The sequence below is a fragment of the Pimephales promelas genome, chromosome 22, assembly GCF_988280905.1.
Source record: "Pimephales promelas chromosome 22, fPimPro1.hap1.1, whole genome shotgun sequence".
Lineage (NCBI taxonomy): Eukaryota > Metazoa > Chordata > Actinopteri > Cypriniformes > Leuciscidae > Pimephales > Pimephales promelas.
In genome coordinates, this window is record NC_142790.1 from 1,521,219 (window position 1) to 1,547,962 (window position 26,744).

The window sequence follows — 26,744 nt, forward strand, 5'->3', positions numbered from 1 at the left end:
ATGCCAACATATGACTGACAGCATCAGCAGTTTGAATGCAGATAGAATATAAACCAAAAAATCATGTTATTTTGCAATCTTTGCAAATTTAAAGTGAAACCCTTAAACACTTTATGCAAAGGCACAAAGATTTGTTCTGTCCGAAAAGAGAGGATGTGTGAATGTACGCAGGGCTAAAAAGAAGAAATACTGTTGTAAATAAAAAGACTATACAACCTGTACACGTTTGCAAGGGACGAGAGGCAGCCAGTTCTTCATAAACACTACTTCCTTAAACAGAGCTACAATACTGATCTCAAAGAATGACGTTACAATGAGAAAAAAAAAAAAAACATTTAAAGGAAAACTGGGGAATTCTGCACACTCATCCCTTCCAAAACACTCTTGCATGTGAAACCAATGTCATTATTTTCCTTCATATTTGGGGTTGATCACAGTTGTGACAGCGCTCTTGTAGATGGGGTTCTCTCCCTGCGAAAGCAATAAAAGTAATATCTTTAAAAACAAGCAACAAAAGTACAGTAACAGTACAGTTCAACCTCAAAATGCATTTACACCCGAAGAAAGTGCAGATAAAACAACACATGCAGCTATATAACATTTATATACAGCATTTCAGAACACATTGACATCCAGTGAAGAAAAAGCGAAATATTAAAGGAGTAGTTCACTTTTAAAGCAGCACTATGCAACTTTTTCAACCTTTATAATATTTTTCCAAAACCCTTGAGATGGTCATCGACTTACAATCGGTTGAAGGTGTCTGACGGTGTCTGTATCGCTTTTACTGGCACTCTGTAACTTCTGGGAGCGTGTACACTCTTAGAAGAAATGGTTCTATTTAGAACCAGAAATGGTTCCATCCCCCGCTTCATATATGGAACTCCAAAATGGTTCTATATAGAACCATTTTTTTTGGTAAAGGTTCTATTGGACAGGTACGGAACCCCAGGGTTCTATATAGAACCCAGATGAACCCCTTTTTTAAGAGTGTATAGAACCTTTTAGGGGTTCCAAATACGTAGCGCTGATAGAACCTTTTCTTAGGAACCCAAGCACAGAAAGAACTACAAAATTCGACTGCTTTACGCCATACGTCACTTCCCCCACTTCCTCAAATTCCGACGCGAGAGCCCAACGAGCGTTTTTCCCCCTCGGTATGTTGTCATGGCTGAAGCAGCGAGCAAAACCAAGAAGCCAAATTTTGTCGGAGGACAGTAGAAAGAGAAAAAGGGAGAGTGGCTAAATAAAAGGCTGGACGAGGAACAATATTGGTGGCTGGCGTGACCCAAAGGAGGAGGAGGGGCCTATCCAAGAGGTCCTCGCTTCTAAAGGTAACATTTTTGGGGTATGAGTGGCGAACGAACGAGTGATTTTTTTTTTTTACTAATACTATTTTTAAAACACTCCACAAAAACGTAACTCCGGTCCGGTGCATCAATCTTCCCCCGCCTAGCAAACGTGAAGTGCGTCAGAAACAGAGCACGCGTGTTCGTGACTCTCCTGTTCGAACTCGTTTATCAAAATGAACAAATCTTTTTTCATGTCATTTGGTTCATTTAACGAACGAAAAGAACGAATTGACTCGGAAAAAGATTTGTTCATTTTGATAAACGAGTTCGAACAGGAGAGTCACGAACGTGCATCACAGAACAGAGCAAGGCGAGCATTTGAGCTTATAAAACTTAAACTTAGTTATTTATTTATTAAATGAGCGATCGTTTCGCTTGATAAGACCCTTATTCATCGTCTGAAATCGTTTAAAGCCCTTTGAACAGTTTGCACTGAAACTGTGTTTTGGATCTTGAACCGGTTTGGTTTGGTTCCCATTGAAGTCCATTATATGGAGAAAATCCTGGAATGTTTTCATCAAAAACCTTAATTTGTTTTCGACTGAAGAAAGAAAGACATGGACATCTTGGATGACATGGGGGCGAGTAAATTATCAGCAAAAGTTTTTTTTTTAAAAGTGAACAACTCCTTTAAGTCAAACTCTGATTAAATATTGCACAACACTGTACAATGCTCATGCTGTAGTCGATTAGTGATTTTTACCCAATGCTTAAACCTTTTGTATCAAGATGGCAACGGCAACTCTCAAAATAGTTTTAATATGTTATTGAACGTGGCAATGTTAATAATGTATTTGGTCTTGGGGGACTTGATCTGCAAGAATTGACTTGCTACTGCTAATAGATCCTCAGACTTGCTGCTGTGATCATGTAAGATCTGCGGCTGCTGCATAAACACACACACACACACACACACACACACATGAATCGTGTATCAGATCTAGGCAGGTGGAGCGTTGAGCAAACACTCAACCAGACTATTCAAATGTTGAGCAAGCGATCTCATTGGCTGCAGGATCAGCAGAGCCAATCAGCTTGTGCTATGAGCTAATGATGGACCGATCAGCAGCGCCCTCTAGAGTTTCATGACTGAACTGCACATAAATAATACAAAAATGGCTGGAAATGGTGGAAAAATGGTGATCTTGTAAAGAAACTGTCACACACACACACACACACACACATGCAGAAAGAGGATTGAGATATACAAACTTATAGAGCCACAGCTTTACGTCCATAGTTTGGGTTGCTGAATTTATTAATAGGACTCTTGTAAATTGGATTCTCTGTCTGAGAGTGGAAAGGGACAGATAACAGATCGAGGACAGATGAAGCAACAGAAGAGATGAAACGATGGACAACAAATGATGGACAAAAGATGGTGATCACATGATTGCATGAGCAAGAAAGGAAAATGAGGAAAGCATGCAGACTGAATGATGATATCAGCAACAGAATAAAGTATAAATAAAGATGCAATGAGGTAACAGAATAAAACATAGGACACTGTAAAAAATAAAGTGTTATTGTGTACTCTATTTAAGTGCACTTAAAGGGTTAGTTCACACAAAATGAAAACTGTCACGCTCCCTCATGTTGTTAAACCCCGTAAGACTTTCGTTCAATTTCAGAACACAAATTAAGATATGTATTTTTGTATTTTTTTTATTGAGGAGGGCAAATAAATACAAAGCAGTACCAAAAACCATGTTGACTACTTAAATTTATGATCTTTATTTACATTTAATACCAATAAAGAAGTACCAAAAAGCATGTTTCCGACTTGAACATAAATGTTGCTCTCTTTTATATACATTTCGTACTAATAAAGAAGTACCAGAAAGCATGTTTCCTACTTGAACATAAATATTGCTCTCTTTTATATACATTTTATACTAATAAAGAAGTACCAGAAAGCATGTTTCCTACTTGAATATAAATTTTGCTCTCTTTTATATACATTTCATACCAATAAAGAAGTACCAGAAAGCATGTTTCCTACTTGAACATAAATTTTGCTCTCTTTTATATACACATTTCGTACTAGTAAAGAAGCACCAAAAAGCATGTTTCCTACTTGAACATAAATTTTGCTCTTCTTTCTTTCTGGCCAGCAAATTTCTCAATTACTCTCTGATTAAAGTCAGTCATCTCTGTAAACAACATGAGGGAGAGTAATTACTGACAGAGTTTACATTTTTGGGTGAACTATCCCTTTAAATCGTGTTTTGTTTCAATATTTATTCAATATTAAATTATCTGCAAGTACAGATTTTTCTATATATATATATATATATATATATATATATATTCTAAACTCTCTATTCACTGAAGCACACTTCTGTTTCAGCAGGGTGATCATGTCCGGTGAGCCAGCAGAGGGCAGCATTGAGTCTTCCACACCGACCTCAACTGGCCACGACACACCCAGAACAACGAGGCCTTGAAAATCCAAAAGCCTTTCCTTGCAGTTCCACGGCTGCCTTAATGTCAGGACAGCTTTCCTAAAAACATGCTCTTAAACACCTGATGAAACAATCTGGGGATTCTGGACGGATTAAAAACTTCTTGGCATCTTGGTCCAGTTTTAATAAAGTTAAAACTCTTCTTTTTTTTTACATACCGTGTCCCACTTGGCGTTCATCTTCTCTTTCTCAAACTTGGCGAACTCGCGGCGGTCGTGAATGATCATGAGCAGTTTCCAGATCAGAAGCAGAGCTAGACCAATCAGAACGATCCCTGCCACCACACCCGCCACGATCGGGATGATGTCAGGACCTGCCGGACACTCTGACACACAAAACACATACAAAAATAATACAGATATTCGTTATCTTTTTCTTAATGATTGTGTTTCCACTCCTCATGTCATTTGGGAAACTTGTTTACGCCACTGAATGAAAAAAAGAAATAAATAATTGTGACTTTTTATCTCACAATAGCTAGATATGAAGTCAGAATTGTGAGAAATAAAGTCGCAGTTGTGTGTTATAAAGTCTGAATTGTGAGATATAAAGTCAGAATTGTGAGAAATAAAGTCAGAATTGTGAGAAATAAAGTCAGAATTGTGAGATATAAAGTCAGAATTGTGAGATATAAAGTCAGAATTGTGAGATATAAAGTCAGAATTGTGAGATATAAAGTCAGAATTGTGAGATATAAAGTCAGAATTGTGAGACATAAAGTCAGAATTGCTTGATATAAAGTCAGAATTGTGGGATATAAAGTCAGAATTGTGAGATATAAAGTCAGAATTGTGAGATATAAAGTCAGAATTGCGAGATATAAAGTCAGAATTGCGAGATATAAAGTCAGAATTGCGAGATATAAAGTCAGAATTGTGAGATATAAAGTCAGAATTGTGAGATATAAAGTCAGAATTGTGAGAAATAAAGTCAGAATTGTGAGAAATAAAGTCAGAATTGTGAGATATAAAGTGATCTGACTTTATATCTCACAATTCTGACTTTATATCTCGCAATTCTGCCTTTATATCTCGCAATTGTGAGAAATAAAGTCAGAATTGCGAGATGTAAACTCGCAGTTGTGAGAAAAAAAGTCTGAATTGTGAGATATAAAGTCGCAATTACCTTTTTTATTTTTCATTCTGTGGCAGAAACAAGCTTCCATACATTTCAAGATGGAACAACTTAGTGGAAAATATTTTGAGGAAGAAGGTTTGGATGATTCCTAACAAGTATCTATTGGTAAAAGAGATTAATTTTAAGTTTATTCATCTGTATTATCCTGTTAAAACTTTCCTTGCGTCAAAATTGAAGTATAGCTGTGAAATGTACTTTCTGTAATTCACAACCAGAGACTCTTTTGCATCTTTTCTGGCATTGTGATCATACAAGAAAACCATTGTAAACTACACTGAACAAAATTATAAACGCATAAACGCAACACTTGTGTTTTTGGATGGAGGTGGATGGATGATCTTGGCTCACTAACCCCCCTGATCCCTGACCCCCAAAAAATTGTGTGTGAAAGCTCACCCAAAGTCTCCACCACGTGCACCTCCTTCTCGGTGTTGTTGACGGCGTAGGTGTAGTAGAACCAGCAGTCGTTGGCGTCTCTCTCTTTACAGTGCATGAGAGGGAAGGCCTGCACCGGCTGAGGGAGCTTATCCCGGTCCTTCACCACGATCAGCTTAAAGTCGCTGCAGTCTCGCTCACACGTGTCCTTCTTCTCTCCGGTGCCGAACGCCCGGCACTGCACACACTCCCTGCCACGGGAAAAGAGTCGTGAACGTGTTTAGATGGAAACCTTTGACCCGAACCAAACATATTTATTACTGAGAGTTTAAATGTAGCATGTTGCTTTGCTTACAATCTCACAAAGAAACAGGGCTGATATTGACAAACAGTCTACTAACTCTGACAAAAAGTCCACAATAGTTGCCGTTAGTACAGTTTTTCACGGCAGCTGAAATTTCCACTTTGTCACCAAAGGAATAAATTTGGAATTAAAGGAAGGAATAAATTACATTTCACAATATTATTGTTTCTAGTGTACTTTTGATCAAGTAAATGCAGGCTTGGTGAGCAGAAGAAACTTTTTTCAAAAACATTCAAAAAAGTTTTTAAAACAACATTGGCCAAATATATACTAATACGCGCACTAAAAAACAATCTTTTTTTTCTTTTGTCAAACCAACTAACGTTGTTCATATAACATAATATTTTGAGTTTCGGTTGATTTACATCAACTAAAATAGTTTTAATAAAATCAAACTTTTAAGGCGACCAGAATACATACTTTTTTAAAGTTCAACCAATCATTCTTTACCGTTTGCTTATGCCGGGTTCAGACTACATAACACTTTTGTGTGTTATGTGATGTTGATTCCTAAATTCTTGTTGTTCCATCAATATCCGTCTTTAATGATGTGTGTGATGTCATTGAGAAGGCGCAACTAGCGACTGACTTCCAGAAACAAGAGCGTAAACAAACAATCTCTACATTTGTGCTACATTTGAACTACATAGCGACTGTTAAAAAAGTATTAATGTGTGTGGTATGAATAAAACTCAGATATAATGCAGATACCATGTGACCGACTGTGTCAGTCTTAAAAAGATTAGTTACTTTTACAAAAACTTTTGCTGATAATTTACTCGCCCCCATGTCATCCAAGATGTCCACGTCTTTCTTTCTTCATTCGAAAAGAAATTAAGGTTTTTGATGAAAACATTCCAGGATTTTCTCCATATAATGGACTTCAATGGGGTCCAAATTGCTTCAAAGGGGTTTTAAACGATTCCAGACTATGAATAAGGGTCTTATCAAGCGAAACGATCGCTCATTTAATAAATAAATAACAAAGTTTAAGTTTTATAAGCTCAAATGCTCGCCTTGCTCTGTTCTGTAAAGCGCGTTCGAGACTGTTCGAACTCGTTCAAAATGAATGAATCTTTTTTCGAGTCATTTCGTTCGTTGAATGAACTCATTTGTTGATTTTGATGTTCATGATTTGAGTTCGAGGCGAGCATTTGAGCTTATAAAACTTAAACTTTGTTATTTATTTATTAAATGAGCGATCGTTTCGCTTGATAAGACCCTTATTCATCGTCTGGAATCGTTTAAAGCCCTTTGAACAGTTTGCACTGAAACTGTCTTTTGGACCTTGAACCGTTTGGTTCCCATTGAAGTCCATTATATGGAGAAAAATCCTGTAATGTTTTCAGAAGAAAGAAAGACATGGACATCTTGGATGACATGGGGGTCAGTAAATTATCAGCAAAAGTTTTTTTTTTTAGTGAACTACTCCTTTAATGCAATAATATTTATATCGTCCAACATATATTTTGCATTCAGTCAAATACATTTTGAATGTGAAAAATATATTTTGTTAAGCTGCGCTGTTTACACCATATCCTAAGCATGTATTCTGTATAGAAACCTGCTATTTTTTGGTGATTAGCATATGTGCATGTTTAAATTGCACACGTCGCTCGATATTGGTGGTGTGTGTGACTGACTTGTGCTCGGTGCAGACCCCGGGGCAGGTGGGGCAGATCTCGCAGGTGGGCCCCTGGAACTTGGGGTCGGTGCACCTGCAGGTCCCGCACTCGCACAACCCTCTGCCGTTGCAGGTCTGCTTGTTGGAGGCTAAGCAGGTGGAGGTGTCCAGAGAGCAGTCGCACGCGCTCCCGGTGTAGTTAGCGTCACAGATGCACACCCTACACTCACAGCGCCCGTGTCCTACAGGAGAAACATCACAGCGAACGCCTTTAACTCCCCATCTACATGCACAGATGCTACAGCTTTAGAAACATCAGAAAGTATTCATTACATCAATGAGCTCCTTAAAATTACTGTATGTATGTACTTTTCTGAAATACACAACTTAGACAGTTACTTCTGATAACAGATCAGTCTAAATTGTAATGTGGACTCGTGCATTTTCTGTAAAGTTGCTTCGGAATTAATTGTGTAAAGCGTTATAAATAAATGTGAATTGAATTGAATTAAATATATCTGCACTGAAAAAAAACAACAACAAAAAATGCTTTTCTTACTTGTATTATTGTCTTGTATATCTTGTAAGTCCAAATATCTAAAGCTTCTTAAATCAAGATGCATTTAATGTCATGAAATATTAGGTGTTGTTTTCTAGGGAAAGAAATCAAAATTAAGAGATTTGTTGCTTAAAACAAGCAAAAATGATCTGCCAATGGTGTAAGAAAAATAAGCAAAAACTCTCTTAATTTTGATTTATTTCCCTAGAAAACAAGACCTAATATCTCATGGCATTAAATGCATCTTGATTTAAGAAGCTTTAGATATTTGGCCTGGAAACAAGACAAAAATACTAAAAAATAACTTCGATTTTGTACTTTTCTGAAATACATAACTAAGACAGTTACTTTTGATAACAGATCAGTCTAAATTGTAATGTGGACTCGTGCATTAACATACAAATAAATGTGAATTGAATTGAATTAAATGTATCTGCACTGAGAAAAACAAAACAAAAAACTTGTCTTGTTTCAAGTCCAAATATCTAATAATTCCTAAATCAAGATGCATTTACTCTTAAAATCAAGATGCATTGACAAAGAGATTTGTTGTTTAAAACAAGCAAAATGATCTGCCAATAGTGTAAAAAAAAATAATGTTAAACAGAAAAAAGATTATTTTTCTTACCCCATTTTTAAGCAAAAACTCTCTTAATTTTGATTTATTTCCCTAGAAAACAAGACCTAATATCTCATGACATTAAATGCATCTTGATTTAAGAAGCTTTAGATATTTGGACTGGAAACAAGACAAAAATACTAAATCTAACTTAAATTTTGTACTTTTCTGAAATACATAACTAAGACAGTTACTTTGGATAACAGATCAGTCTAAATTGTAATGTGGACTCGTGCATTTTCTGTAAAGTTGCTTTGAAATGATGCGTATTGTGAAAAGCGCTATACAACTAAATGTGAATTGAATTGAATTAAATGTATCTGCACTGAAAAAACAAAAAAAAAAACCCAAAAAAACCTTGTCTTGTTTCAAGTCCGAATATCTAAAAATTCTTCAATCAAGATGCATTTACAAAGAGATGTGTTGCTTAAAACAAGCAAAATGATCTGCCAATAGTGTAATGTTAAACAGAAACAAGACCCCGTTGGTAGATAACCAACAACTCTCTTAATTTTGATTTATTTCCCTAGAAAACAAGACATAATCTCTCATGGCATTAAATGCATCTTGATCTAAGAAGCTTTCGATATTTGGCCTGGAAAGAAAAGCCATCTCCTTTTCTCCTCTATTAATAGTCTTCTGAGTGGTCCAAAAAAAGCAAAAGCTTCCCGTTTCAGTACCTCCACAGAGTTTATTATTGGAGCGGTCGCAGTTGAAGTTGTCACACTCGCATAATTTTCCGGTGTAACGTTCTTCGGGATTTTCCCTCTTCTTGCACTCGCAGGCCCCGCACACACACTCGCCGTTATTGCTGCAGATATCCGTGCCGTTGTCCCGGCGGCAGTTCTTGTCCAGGTCCTCGGTGGACACCTCGTCTTTCCGGCATTCACACTGCCGGCCCACACGGCCCTTATTACACCTGAACAAAACAACACACTCATGATTCTGACACCAAACAGGTACAAAAAGATGTCTCACATCAAAGATTCAGTGTCATGTTTAACCCTAAAATTATCTTTATTCTCAATAAAGCAAATGTTATTATTTTCTTTGACTTTGTATTGTATTTCATGTATGCTGGTTTAAATAAATCACTGTATTATATTTTTACAGTAATGCAATAAATCATGGTATTATAATGAGAATTACAACGATACTAAGTAATACAATTATCTTGAGCATTATGATAATGTGAACGAGATGTTCCTCGCCATTGATGGAAATTTACAGCTTTCTGTGTTTTCACTGTTATACGATAGGGGGCGCTATAATGCATTTTCTAACCCTCTGGGGTTGTTCGTTTTAGAGTCACACTCGGGGTGTTCGGGTCCCAAAGGGCGGGATTCATATTTAAAAAAAAAAAAAAACGTGATTTTTTTTTACTCGTTTTTTATAATATTTTTTCTTTTCTTTTTTGGTGTTTTGAGAAAATTTCAAAAATAAAAAAAAAATATAATTAGTATTAATGCAATAATTATGACAACCCCCCCCCCCCCTTGAACATACAAAAATATATATATTTTTTAAAGGTGTATTTCATTTTAGAGTCAAGCCTAGGCCTCATAAAAGCAATTTTTGAAATGAGATGGATGCCATCTGGTGGACAAACTGAGCATTTTAAAAATGCAAAACACATGTATAATCTGAATTTTTTGGTGTGTTTGTGTGTGTGTGTGTGTCTGGATGTGTCTGTTTTATAGATTCACCCCTTCACTGTTGTGTGCTTTTTTTCAAGATCGTGGCTGATTTGTAGATTGTACGCACAAAAAAACTAATTTTCACATTTTTGCCAATTTCCCATTCATTTTCCATGCAGGTTCATTTGGACCCGAACACCCCAAGTGTGACTATTTTTTTTTACAACCACTTAGACTATTCACATCCTGTCCCCAATTTTTTGGGGTGTTCAAATACCAAATACCAACAAAGTCACCAAATTTCGGACCATTCCGAGGAAGCTGCGATTTTTAAAAAAAAAAATTATTTAAATTCTTCGGGTCCATTTGGGCCGAACAACCCCAGAGGGTTAAATTTCCTGATCAAAACACAGGCGAAGAACAAGCAGAAACAAGCGATAGCATAAGTAAGCAGATGTAAAATAACGTGATCACCATCATTAAACAGCATATAAATCAGAACTGCCTAACGTTACAGAATAAAATGTGAAGCTTTGAGGTGTTGATGGAGATCTGTGTTTATTATCATTATGAATACGATCTGGACGAAATCTTTGGGAAAAAAAACACGATTTTCTCAGCTTTCTCAATTCTAAAATCTATAAAACTTAAAAAAAGGAATGCATGAAGCTTGAAAAAAACTGTTTGTTTAAACGCAGTATATATTGCATGTTTAAATATTCATACAACAAAATATTCTCGGGGGCCATGAAACTTTTGGGAAAATGATCAGAAATGCTGGCGGTGGCTGGCACCTTTTTTAAAAACACTGGCGGAGAAAGAGTTAATTATTATTTGCATTGTTTATTGTATATGTAATGAGAATTGTTGGGTAAAATGTACTAGATTTTCTTTAAAAAGAAAAATAGGCTAATATCTGCGGCTTCTGCATAAACAGGCAAACAAAGAAACAAGCAAAAATGATCTGTCAATAGTGTAAGAAAAATAATGTTAAACTTTTCTTACCCCATTGGTAGACAATTTTGCTTTTTTTTAAAGCAAAAACTCTCTTAATTTTGATTTATTTCCCTAGAAAACAAGACCTAATATCTCATGGCATTAAATGCATGTTGATTTAAGAAGCTTTAGATATTTGGCCTGGAAACAAGACAAAAATAGTAAAAATAACTTAGATTTTGTACTTTTGTGATATACATAACTAAGACAGTTACTTTTGATAACGGATCAGTCTAAATTGTAATGTGGATTCTGGGTGCATTTTCTGTAAAGCAGACAAACATGAGTCCTGTATTACACGTAATTTAGCATTTAACCAAAACTCTATAAGCATTTCTATAAGCCTAAGCAAACCCAGGATAGTGACCTGAGGACCGTCTCACCTGCAGGCTCCGCACTCAAACGTCCCATTGCCGTTGTGGCACATTTCACTATTCTTGATGCCGTGCTTGTGACAATCACACTCGCAAATAAAGTTGAGTTCGATCTCGACCTCCTCGGTAAAGCCCAAGGGCTTGATCTTAATGGTCTCTGGTTTGCCTTGTTTGGGACAGCCTTGAGCTGTGATATTAATGTTGAAGGACACCTGAGGATTCATTGGAAACAGGAACAGACTCAGGAACGACAGCCTACAGGTTTCCGAAGCACATCAGATCATGCTCGTGAACTCACCTCGTCTCCGATGGAGATGTTGGAGCACTTGCGGCCGTTCTCTCCCTCATTCACGAGGCCATTCTTACAGTGGGACTGATAGCTGATCGTCACTCCCTCGGGAAGCTTGCTGTTCTCCAGGATCACCTCTGAGGAAAGAGACTGACAAAACACAAAACAGTCCAGGTCCTTCAGATACTGGAGATAGTACAGTTTTTTACAGTCACTAGGACACATCTCTCAATACTTTTTAAAAACTCTAAAAAAATGCAGGGTCGTTTTAACCCAATTTTGGGTCAAATATGGACAAACCCAGTCATTGGGTTGCATTTTTATAGTTTGTTCCAGTTGCTAACACACTAAAATGAATGACATGCACAGCACAATTCTTTAGGCTGTCTCAAGGCTGTCCCAACAGTAGGAAATGTGACTCATCTATTTTTTTTTTTTTTTTTTTTAATGAACTTGTGATCTGTGTGTTTTTTAATACTGTGTTTTTATATGTCTGTATATTTATTCTGGTTGAGCCAAAGACAATTTTCCACCCTGGTGGACAATAAAGATATTATTATTTATTATTTATTTAAACGGACACACAGAGAGCAAAACTTCTTCTCAAGTTTCCAAAAGTCTAAACACATTTTCTGCTTTACACACATTTTGCATGTCAAAATGCCACTTTTTAAATGCACTGAACACAGTTCTCTGCATAAGAAGCAATAATCTGACATAAAGTCACATGTTTGCCATTTCAAAACACTACCATGACAATGAGCTAATTGGCCAATTACATGTGCCATCTGGCCAAACACCTCAATGGTTAATTGTTAACACTTCAATCAGGATGTAAGCACTATAAAAACTATTAAAAAATTATTTTTCTTGCCACATATTTTCTGGAAGTTTCTTTTTCAGTTTACCGTTTTTTGTAAGAATTTTTTTTTTTCAGTCCCATGTAAATATTTCTGCTGTGCATACGTTGCTCTGATTTGTTTACTGTAGTGAAAAAAATGAAGTTTCAACAGCATGTGTGTGTCTGCAAATATTTCTGTGCATGTGAACAATCTGATACATATTTTAGTATTATGGCAAAGCATACTAAAGATATGAATGCTTTTCATTATGCCCAACAGTGTGTAGATGTTTAGCCACTTAATTGACCTTAATATTGACAAACTATATATCATTTGAAAGCTTACAATCTCTACTTTCCATATTTGGTGAGTCATTCTCAAAATAATTTACACACGAGCCGTAATTTATCAATTTGCAACAAGAATATTTTCATACTCATAAAGCGTGTTTAGACCTTTATTTTGAAATAGCAATGAACATGAAAAAACATGAAAAAAGTTAGAAACCTCAGTTTGATTTCATGCCAAGAGTTCAAAAGATTGCATCCATTCAATTATTTTAGAAAAAAAGGTCTGAAAATGTTTTAAATATTACGAAAAAAAAATAGGTTCACCATTTGTGTTATGGCAATAAGCTACAACGCGTATACGTGTTCTTTGTATATGATTCCTAGAGGTTGAATTCATATCAAAATCTGCCAAACTACCCATACTACTTCAGAATAGGATTTCTACTTCATAAATTGTGTGAAAATGATGGTTCATATCACTCAAAACACATATGGAAATGGAGACGCCCTTATATGGGCAGTAATGGAGTCTGGTTGTGCCCTAGTGAAAAAGTTTGGTACTGCGCTCAAACAAAATCTCACTGAAAGCTCATTTTTTGAGATCTCAACCTAAAATCTGAAACACAACTTGTTCAGATTTTTGGCTTTGATTTTTCTGCAGTTTTAGAGTAGCCCAGGTTTTGAAAATATATATATTATATAAAATATGAATAATTGTTTTATTTACATTGTACATTTCTATAAACTCAAACTTCTATAACTTTTTTTATGTTTCACTTTCTTAATTTATTTCACTTCGAGAAAAATCTGCCAAATGTCTTCTTTAAAACGAGACCAATCTTACGTCTATATTCCAAAGCATTCTTGAATTACAACCATTTAAGTTTGAAATGAGCATTTCCATGTCTATTCAAAAAAAAGTGTGCCAGTTCATGCAAAAGTTTGATTTCGATAATGCTATGTGTAGTTTCGGTTGCAGATATATAAGGTATTTTGCAGTTTGGGTGTGTGGTTTTGTGAATTGTGTTAAGTATTTTGATAAAACCAGACTAGTTTGCAAAATTGTGTGTTAGCAATTGGAAAAAAAAACTGTAAATTGCATTTTTAACCCAATGTTTGAGTTTGTCCATATTTGACCCAAAATTGGGTTAAAACAACCCAGCATTTTTTAGAGTGCAGTTCTCCTAACCAACTTCAGCTCGACACAGCAGTTCATTTCACATTCAAAATGCACTAAAACAACACATTATTCCATAACACTAGTAAAGGTTGACAGCCCACACACACACTTTGTCACCCACAAAACAATGACCTAATAAACACTAACAACAAGAAACTTTATACAGTGTAAATGCGTTCTTTTTTCTACCTCTCTGCGGTTTAGAGTTCACTGCAATATATGTGACTAGAATGAGTTACAGTAGACATGATGCTTCAATACTTTATATATTTTATGTTTTTGGAGTAATGCAACAATTTGTATACACACCATCCACCGGTTCAGACACAATATGAATCGGCTGTGGTTTGTCCAATCGTTCTTACACCATTAGATTCGAAATATATTTCATTATAGTTTTGCATTATGTTATTGTTTTGAAGTGTGTAAGCATGTGCAAATTAGCTTTGTCGGTTGTTGTGTCGAAGTGAGAAAAGAATTAATGTAATTTGAGTGCAGTTTGTGCCAAAGCAATGATAAATGATCCCCAGTTTAGCCCACATACACTTCTGTTGAGCTCACAGGGAAGGATGAAGAAAAAGTGACCTAAGCATTGAGAAATGTGTCCTAGCGACTGTAAAAAACTGTAAAAGTGAGAAATTGACATCTTCAACCTTCATTCAAATACTATTAAATATGTGTTTAAGACCTATTTGTACGGAGGCGTATTGCATTCACTAGAAGAAAAAAAAATCTACTCTGTTTTTCTGAATTAATGAGTTAATTTTTCATGAGAAAATTTTTTTTGCTCTGTTTTTCTGAATTAACGAGTTAATTTTTCATGAGAAAAAAAAAATTTTGCTCTATTTTTCTGAATTAATGAGTTAATTTTTCATGAGAAAAAAAGTTTTTGCTCTGTTTTTCTGAATTAATGAGTTAGTTTTTCTTGAGAAAAAAAGTTTTTGCTCTGTTTTTCTGAATTAATGAGTTAATTTTTCATGAGAAAATTTATTTTTGCTGTTTTTCTGAATTAACTCATTAATTCAGAAAAACAGAGCAAAAAAAATTCCATTAAAAATTAACTCATTAATTCAGAAAAACAGAGCAAAAAGTTTTTTCTCATGAAAAATTAACTCGTTAATTCAGAAAAACAGAGCAACATTATTTTTTTCTCATGAAAAATTAACTTGTTAATTCAGAAAAACAGAGCAAAATTTTTTTTTCTCATGAAAAATTAACTCGTTAATTCAGAAAAACAGAGCAGATTTTTTTTCTTCAAGTGAATGTAATACGCCTCCGTATATTTGTGATAATAGTGCAATAAAACCAAATTGTCCAACATTATTTTTGGCCAGGCTATCATACAAAGAAATGATAAACGACTGCTTTTGCTTTTTCTGGAGAGCTTTTTGTTTTTCTATGCACACAGAAACCACACAGTAGCTTTAGTTTGGATTTTCTCCAATTATATACGTTTAGTGTTTTGTTCTTGCCTCAAAAACATTTCCCTTTTATTTGAATGGTTTAATCAGACCCGTAGGGTCATTAAAAAACCTATGATTTTTGGCCACTACTGTATAAAGAAACTTTATCTACTCACATTGTATGCATCAATAATAAGATTGATAACATTGCTGGAGTTTGCTGAAAGTGTTCCCACTGCAGACTTTGGAATCAGGTTTTTAAGTTCCTGTGGAAAAAACACAGAGAAAAACATTCATGAATCTTAAGCAAAGGGTGTTTGTTTTACAGCAGGGCTTTAACCAGCAGACAGGAACTCTAAATTATGACTTTGCCGTCTGGATCATTCCAAGCCGGGAAACTATCTTGGGGTTGTGGCTTTCCAAATACAGAGAAGTTGGATTCAGGAGAGTTTCAGGCTCTCGGGAGTGACATATTTGAGATGGTATTTCATTACAATAACTCATCCATTTGTAACACACAGTCTTGTCTCTAGTTATGGCTCTTTCAATGCATGGTTTTATCATCCAGAAGGGGAATATTGTAAGTCTGATCACTTAGAAAAGTAATAGCATGCCTGCTCTCAACAGGGTTTGAGGAATCACTCATGCAACACTTGCATGTTATGTGCTTAAATTTAACACTTAGCACTGAGGCTTTGATTAAATCCAGCTACTGTAGCACACACACTTTCATAGTGTGGAAAGAGACTGCAGACCTTCTCTTTGAGCGAGCACAAGAACAAATGACCAGGGGAAGACAAAAATAGAGAGTGTTCCCGGTCATGCACACACACACATCATTAAGATAATCATCTATGGACTTACTTTGTAAACCGGCTGAAACTCTTCTGTAACTGCGAAGATGGTCTGGATGTTATTTTCGCTCAGTTTTTGAACCAGGTGGGCGATGGAGGGGTAATCCTAGTCAGGGAAGGACAGGAAAGATGTGAGTCGAACATATAATACATCTGGTCTGAAAATCCCCAGAAAACAGGACCGTAGACATTGAGAGGGATTGACAATAGCCATTTACATGATTCGTGTAATATTTGTGTAAAACGGCCTTGCTGGAAAATGTGATATACATACATAATAATGGCTCATCGTGTACATGCCGTCTTGTAAATGGCATTTCCCATCATTGGGAAGCACGATTCCACCGAGTTTGCCATCTCCGGCAAAATGAAAACCTGCGTCAGTAGAGAACACCAACAACCGGGTGACATTTCTCCAGCCAATGTGGTTCTGACAGAGAGAGAGAATGAGAGAGAGAGAAAAGATGAAAAAAATTACTATAATATATAGTGATAGTGCATAGTGGATAAATAATAGTGCACTGTATCAAAGTGCATCTATCCATCATAAAAGTGCATCTGTCCATCATAAAAGTGCATCTGTCTATGATAAAAGTGCATCTGTCCATCATAAAAGTACATCTGTCCATCATAAAAGTACATCTGTCCATCATAAAAGTGCATCTGTCCATCATAAAAGTGCATCTATCCATCATAAAAGTGCATCTGTCCATCATAAAAGTGCATCTATCCATCATAAAAGTGCATCTGTCCATCATAAAAGTGCATCTATCCATCATAAAAGTGCATCTGTCCATCATAAAAGTGCATCTGTCCATCATAAAAGTGCATCTGTCCATCATAAAAGTGCATCTATCCATCATAAAAGTGCATCTATCCATCATAAAAGTGCATCTATCCATCATAAAAGTGCATCTGTCCATCATAAAAGTGCATCTGTCCATCATAAAAGTGCATCTATCCATCATAAAAGTGCATCTGTCCATCATAAAAGTGCATCTGTCCATCATAAAAGTGCATCTATCCATCATAAAAGTGCATCTGTCCATCATAAAAGTGCATCTGTCCATCATAAAAGTGCATCTATCCATCATAAAAGTGCATCTGTCCATCATAAAAGTGCATCTGTCCATCATAAAAGTGCATCTGTCCATCATAAAAGTGCATCTATCCATCATAAAAGTGCATCTGTCCATCATAAAAGTGCATCTATCCATCATAAAAGTGCATCTATCCATCATAAAAGTGCATCTATCCATGATAAAAATGCATCTGTCCATCATAAAAGTGCATCTATCCATCATAAAAGTGCATCTATCCATCATAAAAGTGCATCTATCCATCATAAAAGTGCATCTATCCATGATAAAAATGCATCTGTCCATCATAAAAGTGCATCTATCCATCATAAAAGTGCATCTGTCCATCATAAAAGTGCATCTATCCATCATAAAAGTGCATCTGTACATCATAAAAGTACATCTGTCCATCATAAAAGTGCATCTGTCCATCATAAAAGTGCATCTATCCATCATAAAAGTGCATCTGTCCATCATAAAAGTGCATCTATCCATCATAAAAGTGCATTTGTCCATCATAAAAGTGCATCTGTCCATCATAAAAGTGCATCTGTCCATCATAAAAGTGCATCTATCCATGATAAAAATGCATCTGTCCATCATAAAAGTGCATCTATCCATCATAAAAGTGCATTTGTCCATCATAAAAGTGCATCTATCCATCATAAAAGTGCATCTGTACATCATAAAAGTACATCTGTCCATCATAAAAGTGCATCTGTCCATCATAAAAGTGCATCTGTCCATCATAAAAGTGGATAAAACAGCGCGAATCATGTTTACTGTGGCGAGCGGGATGAGTGAGGGCCGCGGGAGAACGGATTCACCAATCGGAATGAATTCAGTTCGATTGAAACAAAAGCTGTGTATGTAAACAATTAATGGAAACTGCAGAAAGCAAAAGCTGAACCCCGGACATCAACAGCCGGACATGTCCAGGAAAAAGAGGATGGTAACCGCTACTACTCAGCTTTCTCCACAGAACAAGAGCCTGCTAGCTTAGCTTCCAAAAAGAGATGGCCGACACTATGTGTTCATTCTGTGAGTGAGATCGCCCTCTATGGGCGGGTTGAGGACATGCGGGACAGACCCGACTACTGACTGTAGTCTTTAGCCTCTGGATAAACAATCCTCCGATGACACAAAATGATGATTTCCAGACAAGAAAAATACACAAATCTCTCGTCTCAGGGGGATATGAGGGTGGAAAGCATGCTAATTCGAAAATACTACAGGTTTCCTACTAATACAAGCTTAATGCTAAATCCTGAAGTATCCCTTTAATATATCGGCCAAATTTTCTTATCAGGCCGATAACAATAACATTAAAAATGAACCGATATGATACCGATTTGGTGGCTGATATATCACGCATCCAAACAGAGCAAACCGTCCTGTTTAATACTCACTCCACAGACGGCAACCTGCATGATGGCATCAAACCCTCCCTCGGGCGAGTCGAGGTTTCCGGATATCTGCTGTTGCCCCACCAGACTGTTGAACTGCTTGCCGTTGCTGGTGAGTTTCAGCACGTTCTTGTAGCTGAAGGGACTGGTGCAGTTCTGGTCCCCTGTGCAGGGGTTCAGGAGCTTGGCTGGAGTCGTGCTGATGTACGGCATCACCGTCTTCTCCACGAAAGAGCCGAAACCTGTCCGGAACAAGGTTATTTCCGTAAAACCGAAACCAAGACTTTTGGTCAAAAAACATTTTCGTAAACTGAAATAAAATAGAAATTTCAACAAAAACGAAAAACTAAATGAAACTAAAATACAAAAAAATAAATGATTGGTTTCATAAGTAATAAGCTCTCATCCACGGGTGTTTCCCGAAAGCATCGTAAGCCAAACTATGTTCGCGAGTTACGTCGTTATCAGCATTTCAACTAGTCGCTGTTTCCCGAAACCATCGTTACAACAAACACATGGTGAGAGGAGTGTAATAAGCATAATCTTACACCAAAATATACGCCCGTTTCTACGCAACAATGATAAATGAGGGCCCTTGTGTTTAGATTGTTTATTTGGATTTTGACCCCTGCCTGGAAGACTACGAGTTTGGATTACCCTATTAAAGACTACTGCAATTGGATTACTGTTTCCTGTGTGGGTTTCGTGACAGCGACAGTATGGTGTCAAGAAACAGTCGAGACTAGCTAGATGATTTCTTCAACGATGTATCGTACTGCGATAGTGAAGCAGCATTGTACGGGAAACACACCCCAGAGCCAGAAAATCATGTTTACTTAATTTTTGGGCCAGACCGATATATCGGCCGGCCGATATTAGGCATTTTCCATAATATCGGTATCGGCAGTTATAATGGCCGATAAATTAATATTTAAATTATAAAATAAAAAATGGACGAAACACGTCAATCATCTCTCCTTGGCCTGTTATATTGAAAATGTATGTTTTACAATTTGCAGTATGATGTTATCTATGGCTAAATTATGGCTCGTCATAGACTAGCTAAAGCTAGCTAATGCCACTATCATCAGTGGAAGACCGCTAACGTTAACATTAATGAGCTTGGAAACCACAATGAACTTTTCTGCCTAAATAAAGTAATGATTACTGTATTTATAACTAGCATATCTCTAGTTACAGTCCCTGCATTGTAAAATGCAAGTTATACTTGCGAGGAGTGAACATTTAGACAGAGAAAAAGTATCAAACGCATCTTGTGCAGAAAAGTTAGCTTTTCTTTTTCACGTGTGTGAAATCCAACAATATTTAATAATAAAAAAAAATTTCGTCCGATATATCGGATTTTAAAACCCAAAAATATTTGTATCGGTATCGGCCTTCAAAATCTTTTATCGGTCGGGCTCTACTTTATTTTTCAATGTATGACCGTTATTCCATCAAGCTTTACAGGGTTAAAACTGCTATCTAACAGAAGCAAGGTTTTAAAGAAATTTATAACTCTCACCTATCCTGAAATCTGAGGTGATCTTGGACATTTCCTTCATCAAACTAGTCCCGAGGTTCTTGACGTTCTCCAGGTCGTCCTTCATGGAGTAGGACAGGTCCATCAGGTAGTACAGGTCTATGGGATAGTCTTCAGCCCTCTTGAACTTCAGCTTGATATTTTGAGGTTCCCCTACAGAAATAACAATTCGTTCACAAAACAAAATGTGTTCGTATGTATCGCCACAATTACTTGCACAGATCGATGAATCCAACGGCTGTAAGAGATCAGGCACCAGATCTGAGTTTGAGGCTGAGTTTCTGAGGCTGGATCTGTGTGATGTCCTCGGGTCGAAGTTTCTCCGCTCCTTTCTTGCGGTGGGTCACTGCTTTGTTCTTCAGGATCCTCTGGCTGCCGTGAGGGTTTTCGATCTTGGTGTTCGAACAGCCCCTTTTCTTGAGCGACTCCAGTTCATCGCAGCGCGCCGACGTCGGCTCTCCCTGTTTCAGAAACTCCTGTTGCGTGAGGAGAAAATATTCAGCTGTTATTTGTGATTGTGTTAAGCGTGTCAGATTATTTAGATTTGTTCAAAAGTTTGGGGTTGGTAATGTGTTTGAAAGAAGTCTAATTTATTAGTAATATTGTACAATATATTACAATATTTTAGGGCTGTGCAAAAATTAATTGCGATTAATCGCTTCCAAAATAAAAGTCTGTGTTTACATAATATATTTGTGTGTGCTGTGTATAATTATTTTGTATATATAAATACCTATGCATGCATGTATATATTTAAGAATTATTTGCGCTTAAATTCTGTATATATATATAAATACATAATCTATCTTATATAAATATTTTATGTTTGAATAACACATTTTCTTAAATATATACATGCATGTGTGTGTATTTATATATACAAAATAATTATATACAGCACACACAAACATATTATGTAAACACAGACTTTTATTTTGGATGCGATTAATTGCAATTAATTTTTGCCCAGCCCTACAATATTTGTAAACGGACAGTTTTCTATGTGAATATACAGTATAGTGTATTTTATTCCTGTGATCATTACTCCAGTCTTCAGTGTCACATGATCTTTCCGAAATGAGTTTAATATGATGATCTGATGCTCAACAAACATTTATGATTATTATCAGTGTTGGAAACAGCTTCATATTTATATGGAAACCATCATACATTTTATTTATTCTTTGATGAATAGAAAGTTCAAAAGAACAGCATTTATTATGTAAGTGTATTTACTGACATGTTTTAATCAATGTCATGCATGAATATTTCTTTAAAAAACAACAAACTTTTTAATGCTAGTGTACGTTTCTCATGCAAAACATTTAATGAAGCATACAGTACTACTAAAAATATAAAAAATCATAATAAATAGAACATTTTAGAATTTAATTTTAGTAGTTAATTAATCTAAAGAAACAAATGTGTAACGGAAATAAAGGTAAAATCTAATTAGTAATTAATAAGACAATAGTAATGGCGTCATCACTGTCCCCTATGACTCCATAATCTATTGTTATAATCATTGATGCCTGAAACTCCTTATAAGGGCAGATATCAGCACGATCTTTCCATGAGGAACGAGATCCCAAACATGAATGGAATGGCAACACTCATCCGCCATTACTGTTCCTGGCAAATCTGCCATAACTATTAATATCAAATGACTTATTAATAGTCTTGAGTCACTTTGTTCAGTATCATACAATACTGTTGGTCCACAAACTGAAGTATAAAGGCAATATCATAATCAAGCCGTTGGTCTGAATAACAGTACAGCTGTGATTATTCATAGAAATTATATTCTATTAAATTATATTCTTTATTATGATCATAGAAATTATAATCTGTTACACGGTTATTTTTCGCAATTAATTTAATTTTGACATTTTAATTTAAGTTGTTATAATACTTTGTTTTTATTGATGTCTTCACTATAATACTATGTATTACAAGCTTTGGCAATGTTGTAATATGTACAGTCATGCTAATAAAGCAATTTGAATTGAATTGAATTGATTATGAGTGTGATGCTGCACACAAATAGCACAGGCGAAACTCAAAAAAATTGAAAATCGTGCAAAAGTTCATTTATTTCAGTAATTCAACTTAAAAGGTGAAACTAATATATTATATAGACTCGTCTCATTACATGCAAAGTGAGATATTTCAAGGCTTTATTTGTTCTAATGTTGATGATTATGGCTTACAGATATGAAAACCCCAAATTCAAAATTAGAATATTGTGAAAAGGTTTTCATATCTGTAATCCATAATCATCACAATGGGCTATATGCACGCATAAGTTCCGCATTTGACGCAAGAATGCTCGTCTATTTCCGGTTGTGGAGATTTAAGCGGAGGAGAACCGAGGAAAACGGGATTATGGCAGAGTCTTCAAAATTTACCGTCCTCCCGTCTTTGAAACGAAACGTACATACGTTTAGATGTAATTTTACATATAGTTATGTTTATTTAATATAATTTTAAATGTTTCTTTATTATAACCATGGAGTATAAAATTCAATATAAATTCTCTGTATTGCATTGGACTCTACGATCGGCGGAAGTTATCGAGCATCCTTAATCCTTCACCGGAAAAAACGCCGAGAGCCCATTAGAACAAATAAAGGCTTGAAATATCTCACTTTGCATGTAATGAGTCTATATAATATACTAGTTTCACCTTTTTAGTTGAATTATATATATGAAGAGTTCAGATGCAAAAGCCTCTAAATGCCATTTGAAATTTTCTTCTTTAATGATGATTTTGATCAAACTTGTATATTTAAGTTCAGTAATTTCACTTAAATAACAATTAATAGGTAATTATCATTGTCATTTAAGTGAAATTACTGAACTTAAATATACAAGCTTGATAAAAATTATCATTAAAGAAGAAAATTTCAAATGGCATTTAGAGGCTTTTGCATCTGAACTCTTCATATATAGTATATCAGGGCAAAAAATGTGTGTGTTTCAGCAATGGAGAGTTAAAGTAAAGAATGCGTGTGGCATTGTAACGCTACTCACAGGATCAGTGCACCATCCACATTTAGCCCCCACTTGTATGCACTCGCCGCAGGATAACGCGTTGGCTTTGATGCACTCGTTGCCCTCTGCAGAACACAAGAGACAGAGCGAGAGTCGGTTCATTCACACGGCTCTGGGATACAGTAACTGGAGCCAGACGACTACTGTTTTCCATGAGGATAACGCTGGTGAGGCGACCTCTGGGTAATGACAGCAGGCAGTATTTAACTGTGCCGCCTCCAAACGCTTATTCATTCTGATGAGTTACACTACAGCATTTCAAGCTTCAGTGGTCTGAAAGTTCACATTACCTTGCTGTGCACAGCCGCAACAAATCATCCCTAATAACGTTGATATGAAAAGTAGCTTCAGGTCCATCTAGAACAAAAACATAAAACATAACATAAGCAGTGGATTCACTTTCAAAACAAGCACAGTTTATTCTGGGAAACAATGAATGGGGTAACATCTAAGATGTTGACTGAATAAAACCAACATCATTGGGCTATGCCAATAAAAATCTTATTTTAAGGGTTAGATCCGTATCAATGACAGTTTTTGTGACCAGGATCTTTAAAATAACTTTGACAACTACAAAAATAGCATACTACATATGAATATGATAATCAATATGCCTGGAAAGAGTAAAAACTGCAATTTTAACTATTAAAAATAAAGATTCCAGAGGTTGTTTTGTGCCTGGCCCTTTAAATGCAAATTAGCTGCTGCAGAGGGCGGGGTTTGTGTTAGCGGCTGTGATTACCTCACGCAGACACACTAAAATGACAGAAACTGTTCTCCCTTTAATGTTAAAACAGAGTCAGTCAAAGATGGAGAGAGTCAAGAAGAAGTGACAACATGTAGAATACAACAGGACGTCTCTGAATGGTTAGTTGAAGTGAACTATCTTCAATTAGCATATTCTGTCATGATCATCTATAAATCGCTTGTGTAGGAACTGTTGTGAAATGCACACAGAGTGACTTTCTATTGTATGTGAAAAGATGGATGCTAAAGTTTGACTAGACTCACAAACGTACTCTTATACAACCGCACTTCCTCTTCTCAAAATGGACTGCATGTTCCCGGGGGCGGGGTTTATGTACACTTTAGGGTTGGTGATGTCACTGGGTAGTCCCTTTGTTGTAGTCCTTAAAAAACGATTTCTTTAAAAGCCAATATCTTCCTTTGCTTTGAACTTTGAGCGTCGTAACTTTGATAATGTTGTTTATGTTCAAACAGCAACACTAAAGTTAGAAAAGTGAAATCATACTTTAACACCCCTTTAAGAGTGCATCTCTAACCTTGAAATGCTGAAAAAGATGTTGACCTTAAAAAAAAAGTGATGACCTTAAGTTCACGGGAGGTCATAAACCTTCATCTATTCTCAGCTCCTGAAAAAGGAACCGCTGCAGGGCTGATTTAAATACAGCCTCTCAGAACCATAATTCACCAGTCCAACCGTTTCCTAGCGGCTCTTTCCTCGGACAGAAATAGTGTGACTTTCGTTACTCGAGAGGACAAACAATATCCTCAACAGGAGTGCACTGTACAGAAATATACTAGGAAACAGCCAAGGTAACTCTTTATTTTAAATAAATGTCCTTGTTACATATGTTACTTTCCATAGTAATAAATTATGCATTATTACATGCAACAAACCCTCAACCAAACCCTAACCCTATAGTAAGTACATGTAGTTAATATTACTCAGTATTAAATATACAATTACTGTAACAACACTGTAAAAAATATTGTTGGTTTAACTTAAAAAATGACATAACCTGGTTGCCTTAAAATTTGAAGTTGATTTTGAACTGGAAAAAGTGAGTTAATACAATGAGGGAGATTGATTTAATCATCAGAAACTCAAAATAATGAGTTATCTGAACTAAATAAATTATTTTTTTTAATTATTAGTTTTGACAAAAAAAACAAATCTTGAAAATATATTTTTTACAGTGAATGACACCTTAAAATAAAGTGTAAGCAAATCTTATATAATGTGCAATAGCTGAAGAGTACAAAAATAACTTTTAATATTTATTTATTTATTCTGCTTGTAACCATGCATAATTTTATCCAAAGTTGGTACAACACAATGCCATTATAAGTACATTATATGATTATAAAAATCACTGGTCATGTGGTAAGGTTATTTCCTGTAACACTGGCTCACATTGATCTGTCATTAGATCAGAGCACTTTTGCTGAAAGCTGTGTGTCCTGCAGGTAAAGCATTATTGATCAGTGTGTCCCATGAGAGTGTGTGTTGCGTCTGGTTAATAAATGATCCCCTGTTTGGCTCCACGTGTCAGTGAGGGGCTGAAAAAAGCGCTTTGCATGCACTGATGTCTTCAGTGAAATCTATTCAAAAGTACAGTATAAGTGGATAACATTATTACAGTAGTGCTAAAATAAGTTTCCTGAATTTGAAGTGAGAAGCTTTGACAAATAGCTTCTGTTTTCTTTCCTGTTTCCTTACATATATCTCCTAACAAAACAGAATGATTAATTGAAATACCAACATTGTGAAAAACAAGTACTTTTGCATACTTTTAGTTATTGTAGAAAGAATATGCTTAAGCATGAACCGAATGCAATGATTTTAATTTAACACTTTATTGCAATTAAATAAAAATGTATTATATTTTAAATATATATTAAATGCAACTTTAGAGTGTTTTTGACCCATGCATTCCTCAAGTTCAATCATTTAGGTTTTAGAAGTAGGCTATCCTATGTAAAATGAAGTTGCATCCTTCATTTTTATAATCAAATGTTTAAGTCATATCAACATAAATGACATTGAACTGCCTTTATAAAAATGAGTTGAATCTTTTTAATAACGTATAAAAAATGTAATTGCTAAACTTATTTTAATGAGTTAAAGCAATGTAAAACAAGTTGTCATAACTTATTGATCCTATAATTTTATACAGTGCAGCGTATAAACACACTCAATAAGCTTCATGAGATCTTTAATAAATGACCAAATGACTTATAAAATAGTTTAACATACACACAGCATAACAAAACTGTAGTGTAATGATTTGAAGATCTGCCACCACAATCTAAAAATATATCATTATCCAAAAGTGTTGACATACTCTTTACATGGTACTGGTTCGATGTAAGAAACGTCTGAATCTGCAAGTGAGCTTCCTCTAAATTACACAGACGTCAATGATAGTCCTTAAGGAATCACACACATTAACCAGTGCTGGCTACTGGAAACAGAAACAGAGTCCAGGCTAAACAGCCTTTTACTTCCCAGCTGAATGTGATGCATGTGGTTTCCATTAAACTCAATGGGCAGAGAT

General features: G+C 35.7%; 1 protein-coding gene across 1 annotated transcript in view; it reads right to left on the reverse strand.

Moving 5' to 3' along the window:
• itgb1a (integrin, beta 1a) overlaps positions 1–26,744 on the reverse strand; it is a 44,001-nt gene continuing 17,257 nt past the window's right edge. Inside the window, exons 2-16 of the mRNA XM_039690533.2 lie at positions 23,733–23,799; positions 23,422–23,507; positions 20,645–20,864; positions 20,371–20,541; positions 18,849–19,087; positions 16,635–16,790; positions 16,371–16,466; positions 15,683–15,772; positions 11,801–11,941; positions 11,512–11,714; positions 9,176–9,414; positions 7,337–7,559; positions 5,351–5,580; positions 3,976–4,142; positions 1–471 (exon numbers count right to left, since the gene is read on the reverse strand). Of these exons, the coding sequence (XP_039546467.1) occupies positions 406–471; positions 3,976–4,142; positions 5,351–5,580; positions 7,337–7,559; positions 9,176–9,414; positions 11,512–11,714; positions 11,801–11,941; positions 15,683–15,772; positions 16,371–16,466; positions 16,635–16,790; positions 18,849–19,087; positions 20,371–20,541; positions 20,645–20,864; positions 23,422–23,507; positions 23,733–23,799 (2,394 nt within the window). The 3' untranslated portion in view covers positions 1–405. The remainder of the gene's footprint in view (positions 472–3,975; positions 4,143–5,350; positions 5,581–7,336; positions 7,560–9,175; positions 9,415–11,511; positions 11,715–11,800; positions 11,942–15,682; positions 15,773–16,370; positions 16,467–16,634; positions 16,791–18,848; positions 19,088–20,370; positions 20,542–20,644; positions 20,865–23,421; positions 23,508–23,732; positions 23,800–26,744) is intronic.